General features: G+C 37.7%; 2 protein-coding genes across 2 annotated transcripts; one reads left to right on the top strand and one right to left on the bottom strand.

The window, feature by feature from the left end:
* Positions 1-207: 207 nt before the first annotated feature.
* Positions 208-4,251, top strand: psph (phosphoserine phosphatase). Its single transcript, XM_079246173.1, has 6 exons — positions 208-269; positions 959-1,102; positions 1,247-1,381; positions 3,316-3,461; positions 3,557-3,705; positions 3,816-4,251. The coding sequence occupies exons 2-6, from the start codon at positions 963-965 to the stop codon at positions 3,924-3,926; spliced, it is 681 nt and encodes a 226-aa protein (XP_079102299.1). The 5' UTR covers positions 208-269; positions 959-962; the 3' UTR covers positions 3,927-4,251.
* Positions 4,252-4,338: 87 nt separating this feature from the next.
* On the bottom strand, positions 4,339-11,191 carry LOC306760359 (protein NipSnap homolog 2-like). The gene is made up of 10 exons (XM_079246172.1): positions 11,092-11,191; positions 10,377-10,516; positions 10,252-10,297; positions 9,807-9,901; positions 9,454-9,524; positions 9,212-9,352; positions 8,139-8,170; positions 6,852-6,946; positions 5,571-5,654; positions 4,339-5,409 (listed from the first exon to the last, which is right to left on the bottom strand). Exons 1-10 carry the CDS (start codon positions 11,181-11,183, stop codon positions 5,345-5,347), a joined length of 861 nt encoding a protein of 286 aa, XP_079102298.1. The 5' UTR covers positions 11,184-11,191; the 3' UTR covers positions 4,339-5,344.
* Positions 11,192-23,734: the final 12,543 nt, after the last annotated feature.

Genomic DNA, 23,734 nt, shown 5'->3' with positions numbered 1-23,734 from the left:
ATATATATATATATATATATATATATATATATATATATATATATATATATATATATAATATACATGTAATCTAAATGGCACTGGTTCAGCCCATTGAACTGGTTTAGCCCATGGCACTGGTCCAGCCTATGGGTCCAGCATATGGTGGGCGGGGCCTCACCCGCTTCCTCCTGATTGGTCAACTTCACAGGTTCTCTCTTCCTCATCGGTGAATTCATCGAGAGCGGTGCGAGAGTTCTTCATGTGCCTTAACAACTCTCCCCTCATCGGTAAGTATGAAGGGACAACCTGTTCCTTTTAAAGATATATTTTTGGAAACAATTGCCGTGTCTTGTAGCGTGAGTATAGTTTCCGGCGGTTGACACTTTTATGAATCAGAGTACAGAGGACAATGAGCAGCCCACCGCTGGGGTTTCATAAGATATTTGCAAGAAGTTAAAGCTTGTTAACATCTTTCAGTTTTTCCATTTAATGAAGAATGGCGGATTGTTGAGACTAGTATCGCCAAGTAACCGTCCTCCCGATCGTCATGGCTGTTGTGTCTACGTTAAAGGTGACGCAATATGGGCAGTGAATGTCCATCCATCCATCCATCCATCCATCCAGCCACCCCCCGGCCTCTCATATAGTTTGTTTAGGCACACTGCTTTATATAACGTATTTTTGGCACACATCAGTGACTCGGGCTCTTGTTTTTATACGAGATGATCTCTATCGATGCAGAACTGTTTCTACATAGGTATTTCAGTGAATAGATGTATTTACTGCTCCACTGGAGAAAAGACATCCACAGCATGCGGGGCTTTGTTCATTGGTTAAATCAGGCACCACAGATCTCACGTTAAGCCAACAAAATAGCACGAGACCGCTCAGATGACTTGCCGATATGTCAGCTGATATTTGGTGAGACCTGTGGACACTGATGTAGATCTCATGCTAAATACTTATGTTTTCCCAGCACCATGACAACTCTTGCAGAGACAAAGGAACTCTTCAGGAGCGCAGATGCTGTCTGCTTTGATGTGGACAGCACGGTCATCAAAGAAGAAGGCATTGATGAACTTGCCAAATTCTGTGGTGTGGGGGATGCAGTCAGAGAGATGTATGTGGACTGCGTTTTAGTTATGAATATATGCTGTTAACAAGGCATTTTTAAATTTGCTTGCACCATCATCCATAAAATTTAAATCAGACTTGAGGATTTGTGTCAGATGTCATACCAACTTGTGTTATTTTCACATTTTAGGACACGTAAAGCCATGGGCGGCTCAGTGACATTTAAGAAGGCCCTGAGTGAACGTCTTTCCATCATCCGGTGTTCCAGAGAGCAAGTAAACAAACTGATAACAGATCACCCGCCTCAGCTGACTCCAGGCATCAGGTGAGTGTGTGAAGAGTTTAATAACATGAATCAATTCAGTTGACCCTGTTTTCCACTGCAAACAATTATTTGCAAGCTTCATTAAACTGGTTGTGATGTGTACATAGATGTGCTATAAACATCTTGCCTTATTGAAACCCATTTTCCCATCATTTGCCTAAGGTCAAAGTGAATGAATGAATAAATTATTTGTGATCAGTTCTTTTAAAAATACAAACTGTTATTGAAGGGCAGTAACACCGAAAAAAGAAATAAGAGAAAAACATATAAAAACAAATACTTTAAATCAGGGGTAGGCAACTCCGGTCCTCGAGTGCGACAGTCCTGCAAATGTTTGGAGTTTCCCGCCAGCAACACACCTGATTCAAATCAATGGCTAATTAGCAGACTTGTGCAGTTTGATGTCAAGCTCTGCACAAGACTGCTCGTTAGGTCTGATGTGTGCCAGGTGTGTTGCAGCAGAGAAACTCCTAACATTTGCAGAACTGTGGCACTCGAGGACCGGAGTTGCCTACCCCTGCTTTAAATGATATTCTCTGACCTTAAAGTGGAACTATTATGTGCATTTCAGGCTAATTTATTATTATTTCTGAGACCAGAAGAGCTGGGATTGATCGAGTTATTGTCACGAATCGCTTTATTTACTTCAAACCAACCCTCTCCGAAGGCTGTCAGATCAGCCTGCGGGCAAAACGAGTGGATTGAGACTCTTCTGCATTAAGCCCCGCCTCCCTCCACTGCACTACATTGGGAGCGCGCACCGCAACTGCTTTCGCCGTCATTGTAACATCTCATAAACAGAAAAATTAGGCTAATATGAACTCAATAAAAAACAAAAATACAATGTCAACACATAGCATACAGCCCTACATGTTGGAACCTGAATCAGACCCTGAAAACAAAGTGGTAAACAGCAACCCACAGCAACAAATGCAGCAGGATGTCTCTCTTTGGTAAACTCACCAGCCATCGTTTGAAATAACTTTATCCGACGTTTTCCACCCGCATGATGTATTTGTACATGCCCTTGTTAACCAGTAGAAGGTAACCAATCACCGAACCTTATCCCTCGGGACGTCACAAGGATTTCCAAGTAGAAAAAACTCTCTAAAACAACGCGTTTTTTGTTGCCATGGAAACTGAATGGAGAGCGTTTGAACACCGTTTCATGCCGCTCACATGTCTGATGAGGATTCAACACTGTAACACTGTAAAAAGCTCAGAAAACTCCAAATACTATAATAGCACCCCTTTAAAAGTCTCTAAATTATTCTTTTACTTTTTGTTACATGAATCCTTTTTTGTTTCTGAACCTGGTGGCTGAAATGAACCAGGATGATTTCCCAACTAAGTCTTGATCTATTGGAACAAATGCAGGATCTCTCTATAAATCCAACAACTACCCAAACAATGACAAAGTTATAGCCGAGCTTCTGAAAACAACTTATTCTTCTTTAAAAGAGCTTGTTTTTCAAAGGTTTAATAAATCCAGTCACACATTTACCCAAGTTTTAACAGGGAGGACCCTTCTGTACGCATCATTTTTTAGGATAAGTGTCATGGTCTTTAACCTTCCGCCTCCTCTTGCTCCGAAGGTTACTAAAGGTTAACAAAAAAAAAGTATTGTGTTTTTATGTCACAAAAACTAGAAAAATGAATGCAATAAGTAAACTGATAAATGAGGTTCAGTCTTTCCAACTGCATTATCTGTTAAATGTGTTACACTTGTATATGATAACACATTAACTGCTAAATTTAATTTATACGTAGTACTGAAATAATAGTCTAATTGGATTCAACATAATTTGGCCATTCAGATCACTTTATTGATGACTACTTGATTTTTCATCAGAAAACTTCGAATATCATCTTTGTTTAAAATACCTTCTCTCCGATTGAAGTGTTGATAAATGTTCATTTCTTTTTTTCCTCAGGGAGCTTGTAGACCGTCTGCACGAGCGAAACACAAGTGTTTACCTCATTTCCGGCGGCTTTCGCTGCATTGTTGAACACGTGGCCACTCAGCTCAACATTCCCCTGCAAAATGTCTACGCCAACCGGCTCAAGTTCTACTTTAATGGTAAGAGCCGCAGCCGGGGAGTTTGTTCCGCTGTCATCTTTCCAATTGCTGTATCCGACTTGTTCTGTTGAATTAAAATCTTAATGAATTTGCAGGAGAGTATGCTGGTTTTGATGAGACTCAGCCCACAGCTGAGAGTGGTGGCAAAGGAAAAGTGATCAGCATGCTGAAGGAGCAGTATGGCTTCAAGACTGTGGTGATGATCGGAGATGGAGCCACCGATCTGGAGGCGTGCCCCCCAGCTGTAAGTTCTCCCTTTGTCTTTTTAGCACCTTTTGTGGGTGTTAACATCATAAAAGGTCTGCTTATGGTTGATCAAGAGCATGAAAACAGTACGTTCTGCTCCATCCTCAGAGTGCTTTCATTGGATTTGGTGGGAACGTTGTCAGACCGCAGGTAAAGGAGAGGAGTTCATGGTACGTGACCAGCTTCGGGGAACTTCTGAAGGAACTGGAGAAGATTTAAAACACTAAAATGATCACTGTTTTACAACTTTAACATTTTATTTTTGCACCCAAAGGTGTGCCACAAGTGGTTTTATTCATTGCACGCTTTTACTTCAGACAATAGATTTTTATAATGAATGAAACAGATTACATTAATCAAATTTTACCCTAATGGGGATGTTCCCCGTTTAATTTTTATACTAGAACATACTAAAAACAGTTTATGTGGAGGTTAAGAAGATTTACAAGTTTTTGCACTTCTCATATCTTGAGTTTTAGGCAAGTTAACACAACGCCATGTTATGGGATGTGCAATGGGAGATAGGAATGTCTTACAAATGTCTTGTGTACTAAAAGCTTTAACTGGCTTGTAAGTGAGAGTCCAGTCTTGTAAGAGGCCTAGGCATTAAAGATGAGAACATTCTGGGAAGGATGTTTAAATAACTTTAATTTGTTGGCGTTCCTGTCCATTTCTCAACATTATCCCGGCTCAACAAAAAGACTGCAGAAATGTGGTTCCCTTAATAAATCTATTACAGTACAAAGCAGCACGACTGTCCAACTTCTACCAGCTTCACACGTCCATTTATGGACAACATGTTTCCACAATTGTTTTTCCCCCATTAAAACATTGTTGGATTAAAAAGAGATTTAAAACCAGGCATGCTGCTGTCACAAGTTAAAGGTGGAAGCCATAGTTACAAACACAGCACCGTGAAATGTTACTATCACTGACGGGGAATGAAAGAAGATCCAGGAAAAGCAACTTGGGGGAGTTCATTGCAAAACAACCATTTATGATAGATGGCAAATATAAAATTATATATTCTGCATTATACACTGTCATATTTATTCATCATGATTGGCAACAGAAATACAGTTTAAATTATGTTTTTTCAATTCATCCAGCAATGGCATGGCTTACATGAAAATGAAAGATTCTCAGCATATTTCAAACACCATGTACTCTAAATTTACAATAAATAAATATGTGGTCAGCTGACCATTTTTTACCCAGTGTTCCCACAATAACAAACCACATAGCTGCTCTTTTTTTTTTCTCCCTATTTCAAGTAACTTTGGCTCCAAAACTAGAGATGTGCTCTCTTCTCGGACCAGTTTTATTGTAGCACAAGATGTTGCACATCAGGAGGTTTTAATTGGGTCAAATTTACTTGTTGCGCCTTAACCCAAAAAACAAAAGAACAGTTCTGCATGGTCAAGAGCTTGCTACCTTTCAGTAACTATTTTAACTGCAAAGAAACAGTTGCCTCCTTTGTTCCAGCGATAACTTGAAGTAATAAAGCAAAGATGAGGAAAGAGAGGGGGATGTTTGTCATCATATACAAGAGGTCAAACCCATGACAGTGATTCACTGGATGAATGTAACATTCTGAAGGGTGCCATTTGATTTTAGCTTCCAGCTCCCTTTTTATTTCACTTCAGGGGTGAAGCCTTTGTTGGGATCATGATCCTGGATTCCATGTGCTGAATAAGAGGGACTGCAAAGCGAAAATTTAAAAGAACAGATTTAGTTACAACTGATTATCCTTTTAATCTTGATCAATTTCAGCAAGCTTGGCAAAGGTCTGAACAACTTCAGAGAGCTATAAACAATGGTTTGTCCACAAACGAGGTGGAATAGTTTAGGAGATTTGCTCACCTGTGTAATACACCGCTTCATGCCATTCTTCCTGCTGCCAAGCAGAATTCCTGGTCTCCTCTCTGGACTGAAGGTCTTTGTAAGCTGAAACCGACGATTAAAACACATTATGATGCTGCTTGTAGATACAGGAATCACTGCATCACAGGTTACAACTGCTTTCATCTGATATTTTCTCTTTTCTTAGCAGCCAGATTGAATTCAGAGGTTTTAACACATTTTTATGGTTAGTTGGTTGTAGCTGTGACAGGTAAAAACCACAGAATCACCACCATGAAAAGATTAAAGTAAAGAATATGTTTTAATTTGCATTTTTGAATAAATACCTGAACAAATCAAGACATGGAAATGAGTGTGTATTTCAGACTGTGCAGAGCTTAACATACCGTTGCACCTGACTGACTGATGGGGAAAATGGACACATGCACAATGCTGAAATTCTGTTATGGTTCCAGTATATAGGAAGAAAGATGACTGCCTAAAGATCTGCAAACTTCCAGATTGATTAAACGGGGTTGCACACCAGACAGAACATGGAGAGATGGTTGTCATTGCCACTACACTACATACACAGGTGAACTTTTAGATATTTTTCTCCTTGCATCAACTGAAAGAAAGAGATCAAAGTTTTCTACAGTAAAAATGGATCTACTCACGACCAGCAAACAAACCAGATCTCAAATTTAAGATGGAAAATGACACAAATCATCCAAAGCAAGGTTGTTCTGCAAAGATGCACAAATGTACAACTTTACATATATTTTATAAAAACTTATGTTCTGTTTATTTTGTTTATTATCTGCACATGTGGTGTTTTCCTAATTTTTGCCAGTTTGTTCAAAGTTATAACATTTAAAAAAAAACAAAAAAAAAAACAAACTGCCCGAAGTGAAGTTGTGAACACTTCAGCAAAAGCTGCACAAAATGTCCAAAATGAATATTTCTCTCCTCATCAACTTTTATCACCAATTTTAAGGGGAAAGAAAAGTTAAGGCCATAAAAGCAATGGAGCAGTGAAGAGAATCAACACAACACAGCTGTAAGCTAGATAAGAAAACAATGAGCTAGACAAGCTGAAGCAGTCTGGCAAACCAATACAAGCCTCAGTGGGTTATACCTGGCTGTAATAAATAAACAGGATGAAGAAGTTAAAACTGGTTAAAAATGCAAAGAAGTTTTGTTTGACACAAAGTGCTGACTATGTTAAACAACAACCAATTCCTGCATGATGACAATTATCTGAACTGAAACACTGTTCATTCATACAGAACTGGTATTTACCCCAGAGATGATGAACCATGTAGAGACTGCCGATCTGTGAGAAAAACCCTCCCACAGCCTCACTATTGCTCTGGCGATATCGGATGGCTCTGGCCCTGCAGACAAAAGCAATCAGCTTCATCGTTCATTACAAGAACATTCTTCAAACATTCCTTAGTTTTATTCTTGGCTGTGTTTATTTAAGACAACTAAATGCAGTCTGCGTAGTTAATCACCCACTGTACATATCAGGTGTTGTACAAGCTGTATAGGAAATGTTATGTTTCCCCTCAAAGAAAAGATGTATGAATTTACATCAGAGGTCTCCAAAGACAGTCATCAAGGGCCACAATCCTGCAGGTTTTCCTTGTATCCGGACACCAAATGGATCCAAAAGCCTATTCAGTTTTGCACAATGATTAATTTGAGTTGGGTGAGTTGGAACAGGTAGACACAGAAAACCCACAGGATTGCGGCGTTTGTGGACCACAGCTGGACACCACTGACTTCAATTTATCAAGCTATGAAGCATGTCTCCATGTTTGACTTAAAACAGGAGTTTCAGCCTCCAGCTACACAAATTATATAGCAGGGATCCTCATTCCTGGACCTCGAGGGACGGTGTCCTGACTCCTGCAGGTTTTCCAAGTGCCCTCACTGCAACATGCCCAATTCAAATCAATGTGTATTTAGCGGACTTGTGCAAGCTTCTCTGAGTCTGAGTCAGGTGTTTTCCACTTGGAAAAAAACTTTAGGAGACTGGTCCTAGAGGACCAGGATTGAGAATTCTTGCTACATAGAGACTTGCTATATGACTTTGCCATCAATATTTGCAGTATTTACACACCACCCTCAAGGAAGGGACCTCTAAACTGAAAAACAACCACATATAATTTAAGAGTATAGTTATATTTATACATTAATACATCTGACAGTTTCATTTGCATCGGAAGCCTCTTCTGCTGCTAGTAACATGGCATCACATAAAATCTGAGCAAAAACTAGAGAAATATGTGATGAGCACAGACCTAGCTTCTGGGGAGTCTTCGTCCTAATCCATCGTAATCTACTGTGCTGCACTGTGTGCATTTCCTGATTCAAATTACTTTTATGAGCGCATATTTCTAGCGTGCACATGACTTCACTTGACTTTAAATCTTGGCAAGAGGGCACGACAGTACAGCTTCAAAGATAGGGCATCTCAGTGGAATAGCTCTTATTAATGACAGTGTGATGAGGGAGGTTTCATGTAGTGCATCTGTTCTGTAACTACAGTTCAGTGAGTCAAATGAATTCAGGCTGCCTTACCAGTAATTACCCCACTCGATCATGGTTCCTGCCTGCAGCAAAGAAAACATCAAATAAAACACATATAGCAGAGTTTTCCAAACTTCTTCTTTCCAGACTAAACACATTAAAAAAATAAATTCGAAAGATGTAACGCAGGTGTTTTCTCATAGTGAAGATAAGCTGCAATAACAAGTACATCAGAAAGCTTCTTCAATCATTTTCTGGGAATGAGACAAGAAACGCTGCACTGCTTGTCCGATATAATCTCTGCCTGTGATGAGAGATACTAGCTTGTATAGATCACATGTCAGGGGGAGCTCTCATTTAGAAGCAGTTTGGCTTTTAATATAAAAAAAAGACTTAATCTTTGGATTGTTTTGTCTAATTTAATTAAATATTTGATTTAAAGAGTTAAAAAGTTTAAAACATGCTAAATTGATTAGTCAATGAATATCTAAACATTATTCAGATTTGATTGGAAAATCTGAACAAAAAAAAGTCAAATTTCTGCAACAATTGTAGCATAATTTAGCTCTGAAGGGGCAAATCCTGTAGCAGGCCTGCTCAGACATTATCACTCGTTGATTGCATGCATGCAATAAAGTTGAAGATGGAAAAATAACTATTTATATCAGTATTTTAACAGTCCACATTACCCTAAAGGTTGTGGGTAGAGCTGCTTATGCTGCTAACTGATGCCCTGATGGATGTTCAGTCTAATCCGGCTGTCTTAAAAAAAAAAAAGAAAAAAAAAGAAAAGAAAAACGTGATCAGAACTTTAAGCTGGTCAAACTATAGATTGAAATACTTAAATTACTGGTCAGGCTGAATCTGGTAGACATAAGACATTTTAAGAAGATCTATAAAAAATATGGAGCAACTAAATCATAACTTAATCCTTGATATCCAAAATTTTGCCACAAGCCACTGTTTCTGCAATCAATTATACTCTGCAGGCTTAGTGTCACAGAAATCTGTCATATGACCTTTCAGAATAATTACTCTGAGAGCGCTACGTATAAAAAAACAAAAATACAAAACAGCATTGGGACTAACACACAGATGACACAGACTGTTGGTGAATTACTCACCCTGAGTTGGTAGGATCTGAGCTCGTAGACATTTGGGCCCGCTCGTGGCACAGGCTCATTCCAGAAGCTAAACTCTAGCAGAAGTTGATTTCTACGAGACAATAACATCTTTCCCCGCTCCTTCCTGTAAGCTGTGAACTCCTTGTGTCAAACAGAAACAACCTATAAGCTTTACTTTGATTTGAAAAGCAAGACAGTAGACAGGAGTGAGACCAACAAGAGGCACATGAAATGATGATTACCTTGTTCTGCTTGAGCTTGTTCATCACCTCTGTTAGAGCTGGATATCCACCTCTGTAACGCCACAGATGAACTGTAGAAGGAGTGAAACATAAATACAAGTTTACATCAACAACCAACGGAAAGATACATGACATGCAGAACAAAATGATATGCAAAACACAAGATGGGAAATTGCTGCCCTGATTTTCTAAAAAGGTCAAAATAATCAACACTTGCAGTAACTAATGTCAGAACTAATGCTTGTTATTTTGGCACATTGGATTTTTCACAAGTTTGGGTGTAAATATGCATAGCATGGCTATGTACATCACATACTGCACATATGCCTGTGTGTTGATATTAGTAATCCTACCAGCCTGGTCCTGTTCTCCATACCAGGTATTCCAGGTTCCCACCAGCTCACAGGGGTAGTACTTATCAGCATGGATGGAGGGCAGAACATCCTCACTGTGATGAATTAGAAAGCAAACTGAACCAAATACAGTATGAACACGTCTATATATGACAAAGAAATTTTAAAACCACAAACAAACTCGCTTCTCAACAACAACCTGATCATGTGCCTTCTGTCTTGTGTTGCAAGAGTCAAATTAGCTTCTACATACATGTACACAGCCTCCAGTAATCTTAGGCATGAGTGAAGCAGCACTGTTGACATGCAGACCTATCAGTCATCTAACAGGAATAGACTACACTGAAGCATTTCTTTAATACCCCTGTCAAATAGCCCTCTCTCTCCTTCTGCACTACAAGCTCTCAACATTATTAACTTGTTTTTACAATAACATTACACTCACCAGAGTTTGTTGTATGCATCCAGGCACTCTGGCTTGACATTATGAACTGAAAAGGACAATATTATCATTATTATTTTAGGTCACATTGTTAATGCTGGGATGCTGTTGTTCATGTGGTAACTTACACTGAATTTTGTAAAGGTTGCTTTCCTCATTTTTGGTCAGCAAGTTGGAGTGCGCATCTTTTCGGGGATCAACTTTTCTCACAAACAGCGACTTAAACCAGCTGTCTTCTCTATTTCTGCTGCTGGATGTTGCAAAACCCCTGCAAACCCAGAAGAGACATGTTGAAATCCTCCTTCATTTATACCAACTGAGATAAACACACACTTATGACGCGTTTTGGTTGTAAATATGAAGCACCTGAATGTACAGATGCTGTATAGAAAGAAGCTAAATGCCACTGGTTATTCCAACACACAAACCTCGACACTGCTGTACATTAAATGCAGGTTTTGTAAGTTTAAATAAGACATGCATAGTATTTGGAAGGCATAAACAAACATGATATTTCTTAATGAAGCTAAACAAAGTAACAACCTGACCTTGAGCGTTTGAGAAGCGCTTGTATAAAACATGACAGAAACTCGTATTCTTTCACTTTCAACAACAAACACATATAGCTTGTATCTAACACATCTCGAGATAAATGAAGTATATAAAGTGTTGCTTCTGACTGAAGTTTAGGCTGAAGGCCAAACTGGGTTGGCTAGCAGTAAACGGGCTAGCTTTGCCAGGCTCTTTGTAGCCACAGCAAAAACCTGCTGAAAATAGCTAACAATAGCCAATACATGACGCCAGAGAGATGACAATCAAACACCAACGCTAATAGCCGCCCACCTGACCCAGAACACGAGCTGTCCAGCCGAGTGGGCCCTGCTTTTAGCCGGACCCAAGGCTCCGCGGACTCTCTGAAGGACTCCAGTCGCCATCTTCAACTGAGCTCAAGGAGCAGAGGCAGTTACATAATCCGACCGCCAGGTGGCCTCAGAGCACCTTTGTGCCGAGGACGCCAGTGTTCATTTATTTACTGAAAACTGAGAAAAGTTTTGGGTCAGTGAGGAAATCCCAAGAACAGTAAAGGCTGTTGTGACTTGAAGCGCTATGGTGTGAATGAAAGGTAGATTTGAGGTGACATCTATACCCTCACACCGCTCGTTAATCTACATTTCCCACTCATATTTGGGGACTTCTTTGGGATTATCATGATTTACCATTAGATTCATTTAAAAAAAGAAAGTTTTAAAGAATAACCATTTTAAATATTAAAGATGACAGACATAAAAAAAATCTATTAATACAATTAAGTTTTTTTTTTTTTTTTTTTTAATAATCGAAAGGGAGGCCATCTGTATTGCTTTCAAGCAGGGCAAGGTGTTTCTAGCTTGGTTCCTCTAGTTTGGAAACTTGGGGGTTCTGCCCAGTATTTTAGGTGTTCTTACAACAGCACTCGTCTGGATGGAGATCTCAGATGGTGTCCAGTGATATGTTGGAGCCACGCTCCTAGTTTGGAAATCACAGCCATGTGTGTTTGTATCAGCTTTGGCATCACTGTTGCCTTTACTCCCCACATCTTTTCAACCCCCCCTTTCAGCCATGGTAGTTTTATAGCTTTTTGTGTTCCTTCTTTTTTATGTTATTGTCATTCAAGATCGCCACATATGTTACTTGTGTGGTTTGTTAACCACCTGACACCACTTGGTTTGTTATCACCAGTTTATCTGTCTGGATCTGGAGGTCCCATGGGATAGCTTGATCATGTTTGTGGTATTTTACATGTTAAACTTTGAGCTTCCAGTCCGATCTCTGTATATATTTTCTGTACATTATCACACCCACCTGGTTATGGGATTCAGAATGTGTCTTACCTGCCTGCATCATGCACCCTGTTACTAAGTTAGACTTTCTCAGAGACCTCATTGCACAGATTGCACCCAGAGTCCTGTTTGGTGTGGTATCACTCAGCCTCTATGGCTCTTGTGCTTAGTGCCTGTTCTTGTGCAATCACTATCAGGGCCTCCATGCTGTCTTTGACTAGCACTGATAGAACTTCTCGATGCCCACCACTTCTTCAGTCTGGTAAACACCATGTGGGTTTATCCCTCCATGATGTTTCACTCTTCCTGCTCCATACTGGGTTTCTACAGCCAATTTATATAAACAAGAAGCAGAAAAACTGATATTTCCCGTGGTCCACACTAATCATACATTAACATTTTGAATAAACTTAAGCAGGGAGGGAAAATGTCCTGTGGTCTGATAAAGCAAAAGTTAAAAATCATGAACAAAACAACCTCTTGTGTAAAGAGGAGAAGTGGAATAGTCACTATTCAGCTTGTTGCCAGCACACAGTTTAAAAGCCAGCGCCTGTAATAGTTCAAGGGAGCATTATTGCACAAGGCATGGTTGACTGGTACATCTGTGAGGGCTCCTTTAATACTGAACAATTTATACAGAAAAAAGATTTTTAAAGAAAGGCCTGGGGAAGACAAGACAATGCCAAAACCACATTCTGCATGTATTTCAACAGCATGACTTAGCAACAAAAGTTTGTGTGATAAAGTGGCCAAGATAAAAAAAAAATGAAATAAAAAAAAAAAGTTTGTGGCTCAGAATTTGACAAATTTCTATATATGTATATATATATATATATATATATATATATATATATATATATATATATATATATATAGAGAGAGAGAGAGAGAGAGAGAGAGAGAGAGAGAGTTCGGGTCCTCTGCCAGAGTCCTGTGAGCTTGAGGGTCCTGTGCTCTTAGCTGTTCTGAGGACCACATTCTTCTGGATGGAGATGTCTGATGTTTCTGTCTGTTGGAGCCACTTCTTCAGCATGGGAGACATGCCTCCCATGCCTCTCAGGTTTTTTTTCCAGTTTTTCTTTGAGGCCTTGGCTTCTCCAGTTTTTCATGTTCCTTTTTCCTAATATTTCCATTATTCTGGATGACTATATCTACCACTGTGGCTTTCCTCTGCTGCTTTTCCATGATCCCTATTTCTGGCAGAAGTGTATAATCCAGGTGCCATAAAGTCCTGTCCGACAGCTGTTCCAACCAGCCACAAAACCATATTAATTTAGCTTGCCTCCACTGCAAGGTAGATGGGCCTGTAAGTAAAAGCACCTGTTCCAAATGCACAGGTGGATCCAAAACCATAGTAGGACTTTTACTTTACGGTTACTTTTACTTGTACTTTATACAGCTCTGATGTCTGTTTGGTTGGCCACAACCAATTTGTCGTTTTCAATCTGAAAGTCAGGATCTTAGCCCTCTCATTCTTCACTACTTTGGGAGGGGTCTCCAGTCTATATTCTGCACAGATGTTTCTGTACACTGGGAGGATTTTAATTAGATTTACAGTATAGCATAGCAAAATTATACTTCTGCACTTCTAAAAACTACATGTAAAGTTTTTATTATTTGCTTTTTTTTTGTATTTCTTTATTACTTTTAGAAAAGATGAGGAGTACTTACTTCATCCTGCACCTTTCCAGACTTAGTCCTGTTTGGTTCCATTGAACCAATCTTTTTGTCTTTCTTGTCATTATTGGAAACAAATTTAAAAAAAAAAAAAAAAAAAGCGAAAACCAAGCACTGGTGCACAGATGAACTGTCATGCTATGTATCTCTGGCTTCCCCTGCACTTCCTTGTTGTGCTTAGATTTTCCTCTTTCCATACCTGCAGCTGAGAAACAGGATTGTTGCACACCCGTACTGTACATTCTGGTTATCTGAATTTTCCGAGTTTGCCTTTGTCTGCATTTCTCCTAGTTAAATAAACCTTTGTTTTAGATCAGCCTTTTAGTTCTCCATCTGCATTGGAGAACAGCAAGGCTGTTGGAGTCATGACATAAACACAATGAACCACTCTGAACATCATTATAAAGGATTGATTGACAATTTTTGTTTTGAAAATTTCTAAGGCAATTTTCTTGGTTAGCAGGATTGAAGGGTATGTAACCAAAAGACAGAAGAGTTATTTGATATTTTACAGCCGCTATCATAACTTTTTGAAGTAACTTTGAACATCTCACAATGAGGCAAACACAGGTGCATTCTATAAAAATGATAATGGGTCTGTTGTACTCTGGGAAAGTCGTGCCACAGAGCATGCATAATACCATAACCCTTGAGCTAAAACACCTCGCCCATTGCAGCTTTTCATTAAGATTGTTCGTTGCACATTTAGTTTTTCTGTGTTGGCCTGTCGAAATGTATATCATTATCTCATACACTGTTTCCTCTCAGTGAGTAACTGCAGTGGATTATAGCTGGAGGTAAAACTCCCCTTGCATTGCCACTCTCTAGAAGATATTGGTAAAATGAATTCCTTCTGTGGATCTTGATCCACTATTGTGAAAGCTAGTCTGAATACGTCTAAGATGTTTTAAATACATCAACATAAAAATATGCAATATTAAAGGTGATACATTTAAATCAAATTTTATTTTCAGTGCTTTTAAATTCACCCTGTGTATGTATATTATCGTCAAAGTTTGTAAGTATTATGGTCTTTCCTGGCAGTGCATCAGTAAAAATAAAAGTGAGCACATAAATAATGTATTCTGCTATAACTTAAAATGTCAGATAAGAGAATGTGCACAATATGGTGTGCTTTGCGGTTACCTGGATACTAAAACATATAACACCTTATAAACAGGTGAGGGCACTATAATCCAACATGACGACAGCAAAGAAGCCGCTTCAATCTGCAATCAAACAACAAAAAATTCTCTTCATTTATATCTGGCTGCTTTCAGTCAACAGAAGAGAGGTAAACGATGGAAGAAAGCTTTAAGAATGCAAACAAAGTATGAAATATAAAGTACTATGACATGCACTGCAGGTCCACATATAACTGACTGGTGGTGAAAGTAGGTGTTGAAAAGACGGTTTTCAGATTGTAAATTATCTGCAAAGTATTTCAAATACTGACATGTACATCTTGAAATGTTACGTTTTACTCGAGTCAGGAGCTACTTCTGCAATCTTTACCAAACTGACCTTTGGAAGTGTATATTTCAAGGTAAGTGGGGAGGCTGCAACCTCCTGTACTCAACATATAACTCAAATATAACTCAAATAAAAATGTAAACACTTTGGAGAAGTTGCTGGCTCTGACAAAGAAGAGAAGCTATGACATTTTTATATGCAGCAGACAGAAATAACATACTGTAGGAAAAGGATGAATTGTTGTGTTGATTCTTGAAGGCCTTCAGGAAGAACATGTCACTGCTGCAGAATCTAGATCTACATGGGTGATTGAGGGGACTGACGGGGTTGCAACCACTGAGGAATTCAGTACAATTGAGATTGATATATTATTTGTCATAGTGACTATGAAGTTAATGGAGACCATATTGCTAAATCCTACTTGGCAACTTTACCACCAATGGAATTCAGAAACTACGGAGGGATTTGTTTTAAGTTCGAAGACATGAATCAGAAGGGAGAGTTTGCTCCGTGAAGCATTTTTGAATAGCAAAAGGCAAAATGTTGATATGTCTGTGAATTCAACAAATGACTAGACTAATCAAAACTTAGATCTTTCAGGTTGTAAATTTGTAAAGGTTATGTATTTTTTAAATGTGCTTTTATTAGGTGAGGCAACATTTAACTTCTCAATGCATCATTTGAATATGTGCTTAATTAAAAGGATCACTCATCATCAACAAGAAACATTAATGTAATGCTTAGTCGTCCTTCCAATCTGATTAGTATAGTAATACTGATAATGGCAGTATTAACAATAGTAGCCTGATTTGTGTTTTAAACAAATTTAGAAGGACATGGAACAGTTTATTTTATTAATAGAAGAGGTGAGATCAACTTCGGTAAGGTACCCATTTACCAGTACAGAAAAAGGTGCTTTGTGGGGTTTTATAGTAATGTTGTTGGAACTTTTAATACATGTTGTACCTTGCAGAATTTAGTTTTATAGTTTAAAGCCCACAATTTTAAGTGGCCACCTTGAGTACTGAATATCCTCATCTGAAAGCATCCTGTGTGCCACTTATTTACTCCACAATGACTTGCAATTGTATAATGTTGTTAAATCACTGCAAGTGAGTCAACAATATGTCAGTCATGAGATCTTTTAATCACTTTATAATCCAACAAACATTTTTATTGTTCTCCTCACTTATTTGCAGGTCATTGAGCAAATCAGCTATTATTTCTTGAACAGCTTTATTTTTGTCATTTTGGTTTAGATGTGAAGCGTTAACCTTGAACTTCAAAGTTTTTTTTTTTGTTTTTTTTTGCCAAAGGAAACTTATTCAAAGAGCACTTTGCAGCTTTTTTACATCGTGACAACTGAGCAATTGTAAGCATGGGATTGGCTTGGCATCTTAAAAAAAGACCATTTCTACTTTTAAGAATACATTTTCACTGAAACACAGAGATTGGTTGTTCTTCAGGTCCTTTTTACCTTTGCACAACAGGTAAGATAAATGTAGTTTTGCTGTAAAAGTTGGAGAAAACAAACACTATGAGCAACACTGAAATTAAACTGCACTTTTGGCTTTGTTCCTCTAAGATGTCTTTTTTGTTTGTAACATGGCTTCCATGATATATGTCTTACACAGCATTTAGTAATTTGAGTTGAACAGCTGCCTATAATCTGCAAGCCTTTTAAAACTTGCTGGTCCTGATTTCTCAGACTTCTCTTTTGGTAACAACAAATTGATCCAAACCAAGTTTTTTAGAAGAGCAGCTGTGAAAGCAGCTGATATGAATCCTCTCCTAATGCACCAGAAATCCATGGATGCCATTATCAGGGAATTCTGAAAAATGAAAAACGGCTCGTGAATCCATACGGCTTAGCCCCCCATCCCAGTCTCATATACAGGATGGATCTTCTGTAAATTGAATATCTCAAAGCCAAATGATCTAACTGGCTGTCACTGCAGTCTCTTTTGCCCTCCTCTTATTATTTTTGGCTTTATTACAGACACACATGATGGTAAAAGCTGTAGAAAAAAATGCTGTCAGACCTGTGAGAAAATATTTGAGTCATTTTGTCGACAGTTTTCAACCTTATCATTTCGGGGCACTGCAGTGAGTGAATGCAGCTCAACTGTACACAGTGGCAGTAAAACATTTATCGTCTGCTTTATTTAGATTAACATCCAGAAATAAGTCTGTGTTTTATCTAGATAATGTAACATAGATAAGAAATGACTGATGCCAATCTTAACTGGTGGTAAACTGATTGTTGGAAAAGCATCACAGCTCAGTTGACAGACAAAGGCAAACTTTCACAAAGCTGTCTATTTTGCTTATTTAAGAAACATTATAAACTATGACAAAGCAAAAACAACTATGTAAGAATAGACAAATAGAGGATCACAGCTCTAAACCACTATCTGAACAATTACAACCAACATAACATTTTCTCCTTTTTTTAAACAAATCTGCAGAATTAATGTTTTATTGCCAGGACCACCTCAGGTTTCAAACAAATATAAAAAAGCTGGAGAAGTTGTATAACATTATTTTGTAAAAAAAAGATTGTGCCGAAGATGATGAAGGTAAAGATGAAGAGGGGTTCTGCTTTCTATGAAAGACAAGTCAGTAATTTACAAAAAAAAATGAATTATTTTAGAATTTCATGGATGTTTCCTCTTTTATACTGATGAGAGGGAGGTTTCCTTGTTATCAGCTCACCATTCAAAAGGCAGCATCCTCCATGGTACTGAGGTGCTTCGGTGTGCTAATCTTGTTTAAGTCTTTTGTCATTTAAGTCTACATTAATGTGGATTCTTATATAAAGGGTCTGAAAAATTGTTTGTGGATTCAGATGATGTTTTAGGACAATATCAAACTAAATCCTGGACATATTAAAACTGTTCTTTAATTAAAAAGTCTGGATGGTAAGATAAGATTTTTTTGCTCCAGAAACATAAAATCAAAGAGCTGAATGAGGCTGAATCTTCTTTTTAGTTTTTCAGACTTCTGAAACTGTTCCACCCTGTTTCTAAACAGGAATTTTTTTTGATGATTTTGTGATGCACCACATTGAACATGCCCCTGTCCCAACTCATTTTTCACGAGTTGCTGGTTTCACATTATAAAGAAGAATTCCAGGATACTCAGCAATGACAGACATTTTCTTTTTCATCCCTGTTTGTAATGTAGGTTTTGTAATCAATTTTCACTAAAAGCCAGAGGAACTTAAACAAGCAACCTAATCACTGAGAAGTATCGGTCTGTATTAAAACAGAGTGAACTTTACACAACTAAAACCTCTGATACCAGCACTCAACGAAGAAACGTTTAAATCAACAAAAGACAAGGTATTGAACTTTGTCAAAGTCATTTCTATTCTAATGATTGCTTTAGGTCACTGGTTTCCAAACTGGGTTGCGGGCCTCCAAGGGAGGGCCCAGAGTTATTACAAGAGGTGGAGGGAGGGGATGGCCGGGGGCAGCAAGGCTAAATGAAACTTAAATAAAGTAAGAAAATATGATGGAGCATATTGTCCCTGGACTTGACCAGGTAATGGTCAAGTAATAGTATTAATCAATGGTGAGTAATTTAGAGACCACAGTATATTGTATGCATCAAAATATTATCATTTGATATTGTGAAGTGTGAAGCCAAACAAGTTACAACACCACTTGGGGACTTTTCATCCTAAACACAAAGAAAAGCCTGTAAGGTACTTTAGAAATAAACCACCTGTCATATAGCAGAGTTGTTCAACAATAGCAGCATTCGTCTCATTGAAAACTCGGTTCACCTAAAGCAGTGTGAAGAGATTCCTGGTTTGAAACATTCACACCAAAGCAGAAGAATAGATAATAAAACTAACATAAAAATGGTTTTAACTATAGTGAACTACGCTGCAGCACTAAACTGATGACGCATTTGTTCTTGACATTATTGTCATCAATGAAAAGGGGACCCTGTAGAAAAAGTTTGGGAACCATCGCTTTGGGTGACCCAGGGACACTGATCAATCAGCAATATAAAGTCACATGTAAGGTTTGACTGTGCTGTCTGAAGTTCTTTCTTGTTAGCACAAACAAAACTTGACAGTAGTCTATTTTTTTGTTTCATTATAAATTATCCTTCCATCATCATGATATAAAGGGCCCCAGGGAAATGCAGGAATCCTACAAACTTTCTAAGCTATGCTGTATTGTGTCTGTCTCAGTTGCTGCAACATTTCATTTTTTCCACATAGCAAAACACTGACATTGTTGAGAGGTATGAATGAAAAAGTACACACTCAAGGCCAATAATAAGATTCCTGAGAGGGTAAGAGTTGCCATCTTGCGCCAGGGCTTCTTTCACCTATGAAATGTTTGTCTGGAAGCAATTTGGCCTGTACATCAAATCTTAAAACGCATAGGAACGTATCCACAGATTACAACAATGCTTTTCTCATACATCAGAGGCCACTCCACAAGGTCAGTCCACTGATTTTGAGTGGGCTGTCTTCCCACTGCTCAGCAGCAGATGCATGTGAGGGAATGTGCTTTGGAGATAATGATGGATGGATATAGGGCTGGATATTTTCTCCACTCTGTCCCGATCAAACATTTAGAGGTATTTCAGACCACATGGTTTTCTTGGTAATAGTGGATAGCTTGCCATAGTTAGATAGGTTATTGCAGGATCCACCCCATTACACCTGGAACAACTAAACTGGTATCTGCTGAGTCATTTTTGAAAGTTTCTTACCAAATTAAAGAAATATTATGGATTAAAACTGGATTACATCAAAGAAAAATACAATGGTATATAAAGGTGTTTCTACAGTTGAGCATCCTGATATTTTTTTCTGTCGCTTTGTAAAGTCTGTCGCTCATTTTCCATATCATCGTTTTGTCCCTCAGGATCACAGGTGGCTGAAGCATATTCCTTTTATTACCTCAATGACCTAATATCCCCATGTGAATGAATGAAGTTCTATCGATTAGAAGAACTTAGTTGGAAAGATGTTGATTATACATATGGGCATCTCATCAAGCTTACCGGTACTTTTTCCAGGCATCTTCAACTCATACCTTCTCCATCTAAATTTAAATTAAAGGTATGTCCCACTTGCCCAAATACAGTTTAGTTGCAAGCAGGTAACCATTAAATGTCAAACCCTGAAGCAATTTTCCTTGTCTGCAAATTCCTTTTAATTCCCACATTTTCCCCTCAGATTGGATGTGATTACCTGGAAGGGACTGGTGACCTGTCCAGGGACCCTGCTCTCGCCTGCTAATAGCATGGATAAGCTCCAGCTTCCCTGTGACCCTAATTTGGACTAAGAGGTACAAAGAATGAATGAATCCAAGAATGAATGAATGAACGAATGAATTAATGAATAAATAAATAAATACATAAATGCCATTACTCTCAAATGAAATATGTAATTTCATATTTGATATATTTTATTAACTTATACTATGTTTTACTATAATAAAAATCATATCACGGTCCATATCACGGGGCTAATATTCATGTTAAAAATGAATAGTTTGACCAATAGCAGATTGTGTTTGTGCAAGTTTTAATGAAAAATAACTACAAAATATTTTTTGCCTCATGGGTTCACGGTATCTCATAAGCCAAAGACAGTCAAACTGATGTTGGAACAATACATCTGTGAACCTGTAATTTCCAGGCCAAGTTGTATTACATCTGCAAGATTAATTCTGAAGATGATTTTATCTTAAGCCAGCTATTTCAGGACAAAAATGCTCTGAAGTTCTTTCCACTGCACATCTGAATTCTCCTGAATTTTTCTTCTGTGACAAAATGAAGACTTCTACTTCAGAAAACATCAGTCTTTGGTTCACTGGTTAGTCTGGCTTTTGTGGAACTAAGGATCGCATTGTCAAATCCTTGAAGCAAAACAAAACTGTTGTGTGACTTCTAAAAACTATCATGTGTTTTTCAGTCTTATGTAAAATTAATTTACAAATATCTCTTATTACTGTGGTTTGTTAATCATTACATCATTCATTAAGAGAAGCTACATAGAATGACAACTTTTCCAACCTTTAATGAATGCTGAAAAAAAATCATTATGTTGGTGGTTAAGATGTCTTATTTGGAGTTTCTTTGGAAATGTACCCTGATGTCAGCAACAAACACTGCATCTTCAGTGGTGCACAGCTGGGTAAAGGTAAGCACCTGACTGCACCTTTTAGTGATTTTCCTGACATTGCTGATGATATCATTTTAGGTTTGAATGAGGAACATCCACTCAGATATGGGAAACTATTCAGTTCCTTGTAAAAAAAAAACAAACATACAAAAACAGCAACAGATGTATTTAATTTTTTGATACTTTCAAGTCTTGCTTCTTCCATGGCAGTCCAGTCTCACAAAAAAAAAAAAAAAAAGTCACTCTACGGGATGATATTAACGTGTAATGCAAATCTATTTTGAATTGTAATAAACTCTGTAACTATTTATCTCAAACTATTATTGTGTTCTTCAAATACAATGACTGAAATTAACCAAGTGTCACAGAGGTATTATCGTAAAACACATTGATAAGAAAATTATACAGGGGGAAAAAAAAAAATCTCAAAACCACCTGATGCAGACAGTCCTTTTTGGTAGTGACTACATTTAGTTTTGTGGCTAGACACAGCTTTGACACATTATTTTTTGAGCCTAGATTGGCCAAAGCAATAGAAAGGTTAGGGAGGTTAGTGTTTGATATAGGTGCATCTTTTATAGCTGAAAAACAGGAAATCAGGAATAAACATAGAGTACATGGCATTAAATGAATCCATTATATCCACTACATCTCTGTGCCACATACAATTTGGGGTGATGGATGAGAGCCATATAAAAAGAAAAGCATAAAACGCATCCTTCTGTATGTGATGGTTGACAATGATGGATGGCTCGTTGTTAAGATCTAAAGGCCACGGGAGGACATACAATGCCAAAATACTGAAAGCTTTCAGCCTCTTTAGTAGCGTATAAGTAATGACCTAGAGAACTTTTTGATTTATCATCATTGAAAATGAGCTCTCAGGGTGCTTTCAGAAGATCATGCACCCACAAAGCATTATAGTGTGATTGTGGCCAGTTGGCCACACTTGGAAATATAAATAATCTGAAATATCAAGCTTTTTATCTGAATATATGATCTCACTGCCAGTTTGTGTTACAGCAAACCATTAATTTGTCTGACATGAAAAAGATTTTCTTTAAAATGACAAGCAAGCCCAACGCTATTCATGGGTATGTTAGTGCAATTTTATCGCCATTATCTGCTATATGTTGTTGAGACGACTGCATTGCTAACATCAGAATGGCTGGTCTGATGGCATCACTTTATGGCAAGAAGTTTGCTCAATGTTTAGTTAAAAACAATCTCACTTCCCCTTAAGTTCTCCTGCTTGCACTCTTTCGCTGTTAGATACTAGAAAGCAGAAGATGACTGCAATAATTTTGACATATCGCAGTATAAATGTTTTTTTTTCCTTTTACATTTGTTATAGGAACACACTAAGAGATTAAATAGAAAAAAAATTGGACTTTTATAAGTCTGTCTGTAAAGCGTCTTGAGATGGCATTGCCGTGATTTGACGCTATATAAATAAAGTTGAATTGAATTGAATTGAATATAACCATTACTTCATGGGTCTGGTCTTAAAGGATTAAGCAGGTCAAACAGTTGCATTGTGTTGTCACTGTCACCAAATAAATTTAATTTAACTTTATTTGTATAGTTCACAACAAAATCATCTTGAGGCTCTTTTACACATACAGTTCCATTTAATACAATTAATTGTATTTAAATTAATCTAATAAAAAATAATCATTAACAAATGAAAAAAAATGTATTAAGCAAGTTGAAGAAGGGAATTCTAATTTTGGGAAAATTGCATTTATCTGGTCCCTGTTAGTCATAATCTGAAATAATTGTACTCATATAAGCCAATTCATAAAAAAAAAATCTAATTTAGCTAATAATACCAGTAAATCTGTGTTTCTACCTGAGATATCTATGTGCGAGTACTGATAGGTAACATACATCTGTAAAATTTTGGTACTGGCTATAATTGGAGTTGAAAATGGTAGAAAACTGTTTTCTAGTCAGCTCTATTTTCAAGACTTTACCTGCTTAATGGCAACATTTGCTTAAACGAAAGAGATAATATATAAGACATTTTTATTGCATTTGTGTAATGGCCTTTATGGACTATGTTATTTATGCCTCTGGGTGAATAAATGAAACAGCTATCTGTCTTACTTTTTATCATAGTTTCATTAGCCTGGTAAGACAATATCAAGCAACATAACTGGAGGAACGTAGAGTCCTAAATATGAAACAAATGTTATTAGAGCTGAGTTAAGTTAAGAATTCAAGAGCGGTACTGTTGGTTTTGGAGAACAGGAACAGGACAGCAATATACATCTGCAAAGAAACATGCAACATGCAAGAAACTTGTGTTGTCAATATCTATCTAGTGAAGGGAACAAGTTCACTGAGCACATCAGGC

This window comes from Telmatherina bonti (genome assembly GCF_933228915.1).
Source record: "Telmatherina bonti genome assembly, chromosome: 9".
Taxonomy (NCBI): domain Eukaryota; kingdom Metazoa; phylum Chordata; class Actinopteri; order Atheriniformes; family Telmatherinidae; genus Telmatherina; species Telmatherina bonti.
Note: the sequence above shows the minus strand (reverse complement) of the source record. Positions and strands in the feature narration are given on the sequence as shown.

Bases quoted from the DNA above. Each gene is read 5' to 3' on its own strand.
- psph (XM_079246173.1), top strand. From the start codon at position 963: ATGACAACTCTTGCAGAGACAAAGGAACTCTTCAGGAGCGCAGATGCT. The intron at 1,382-3,315 runs GTGAGTGTGTGA...TTTTTTCCTCAG, and splicing joins CAGCTGACTCCAGGCATCAG to GGAGCTTGTAGACCGTCTGC. The intron at 3,706-3,815 runs GTAAGTTCTCCC...CTCCATCCTCAG, and splicing joins TGGAGGCGTGCCCCCCAGCT to AGTGCTTTCATTGGATTTGG.
- LOC306760359 (XM_079246172.1), bottom strand. From the start codon at position 11,183: ATGGCGACTGGAGTCCTTCAGAGAGTCCGCGGAGCCTTGGGTCCGGCT. The intron at 9,902-10,251 runs GTGAGTGTAATG...AATTCATCACAG, and splicing joins GATGCATACAACAAACTCTG to TGAGGATGTTCTGCCCTCCA. The intron at 5,410-5,570 runs GTGAGCAAATCT...TTCGCTTTGCAG, and splicing joins TGAAGCGGTGTATTACACAG to TCCCTCTTATTCAGCACATG.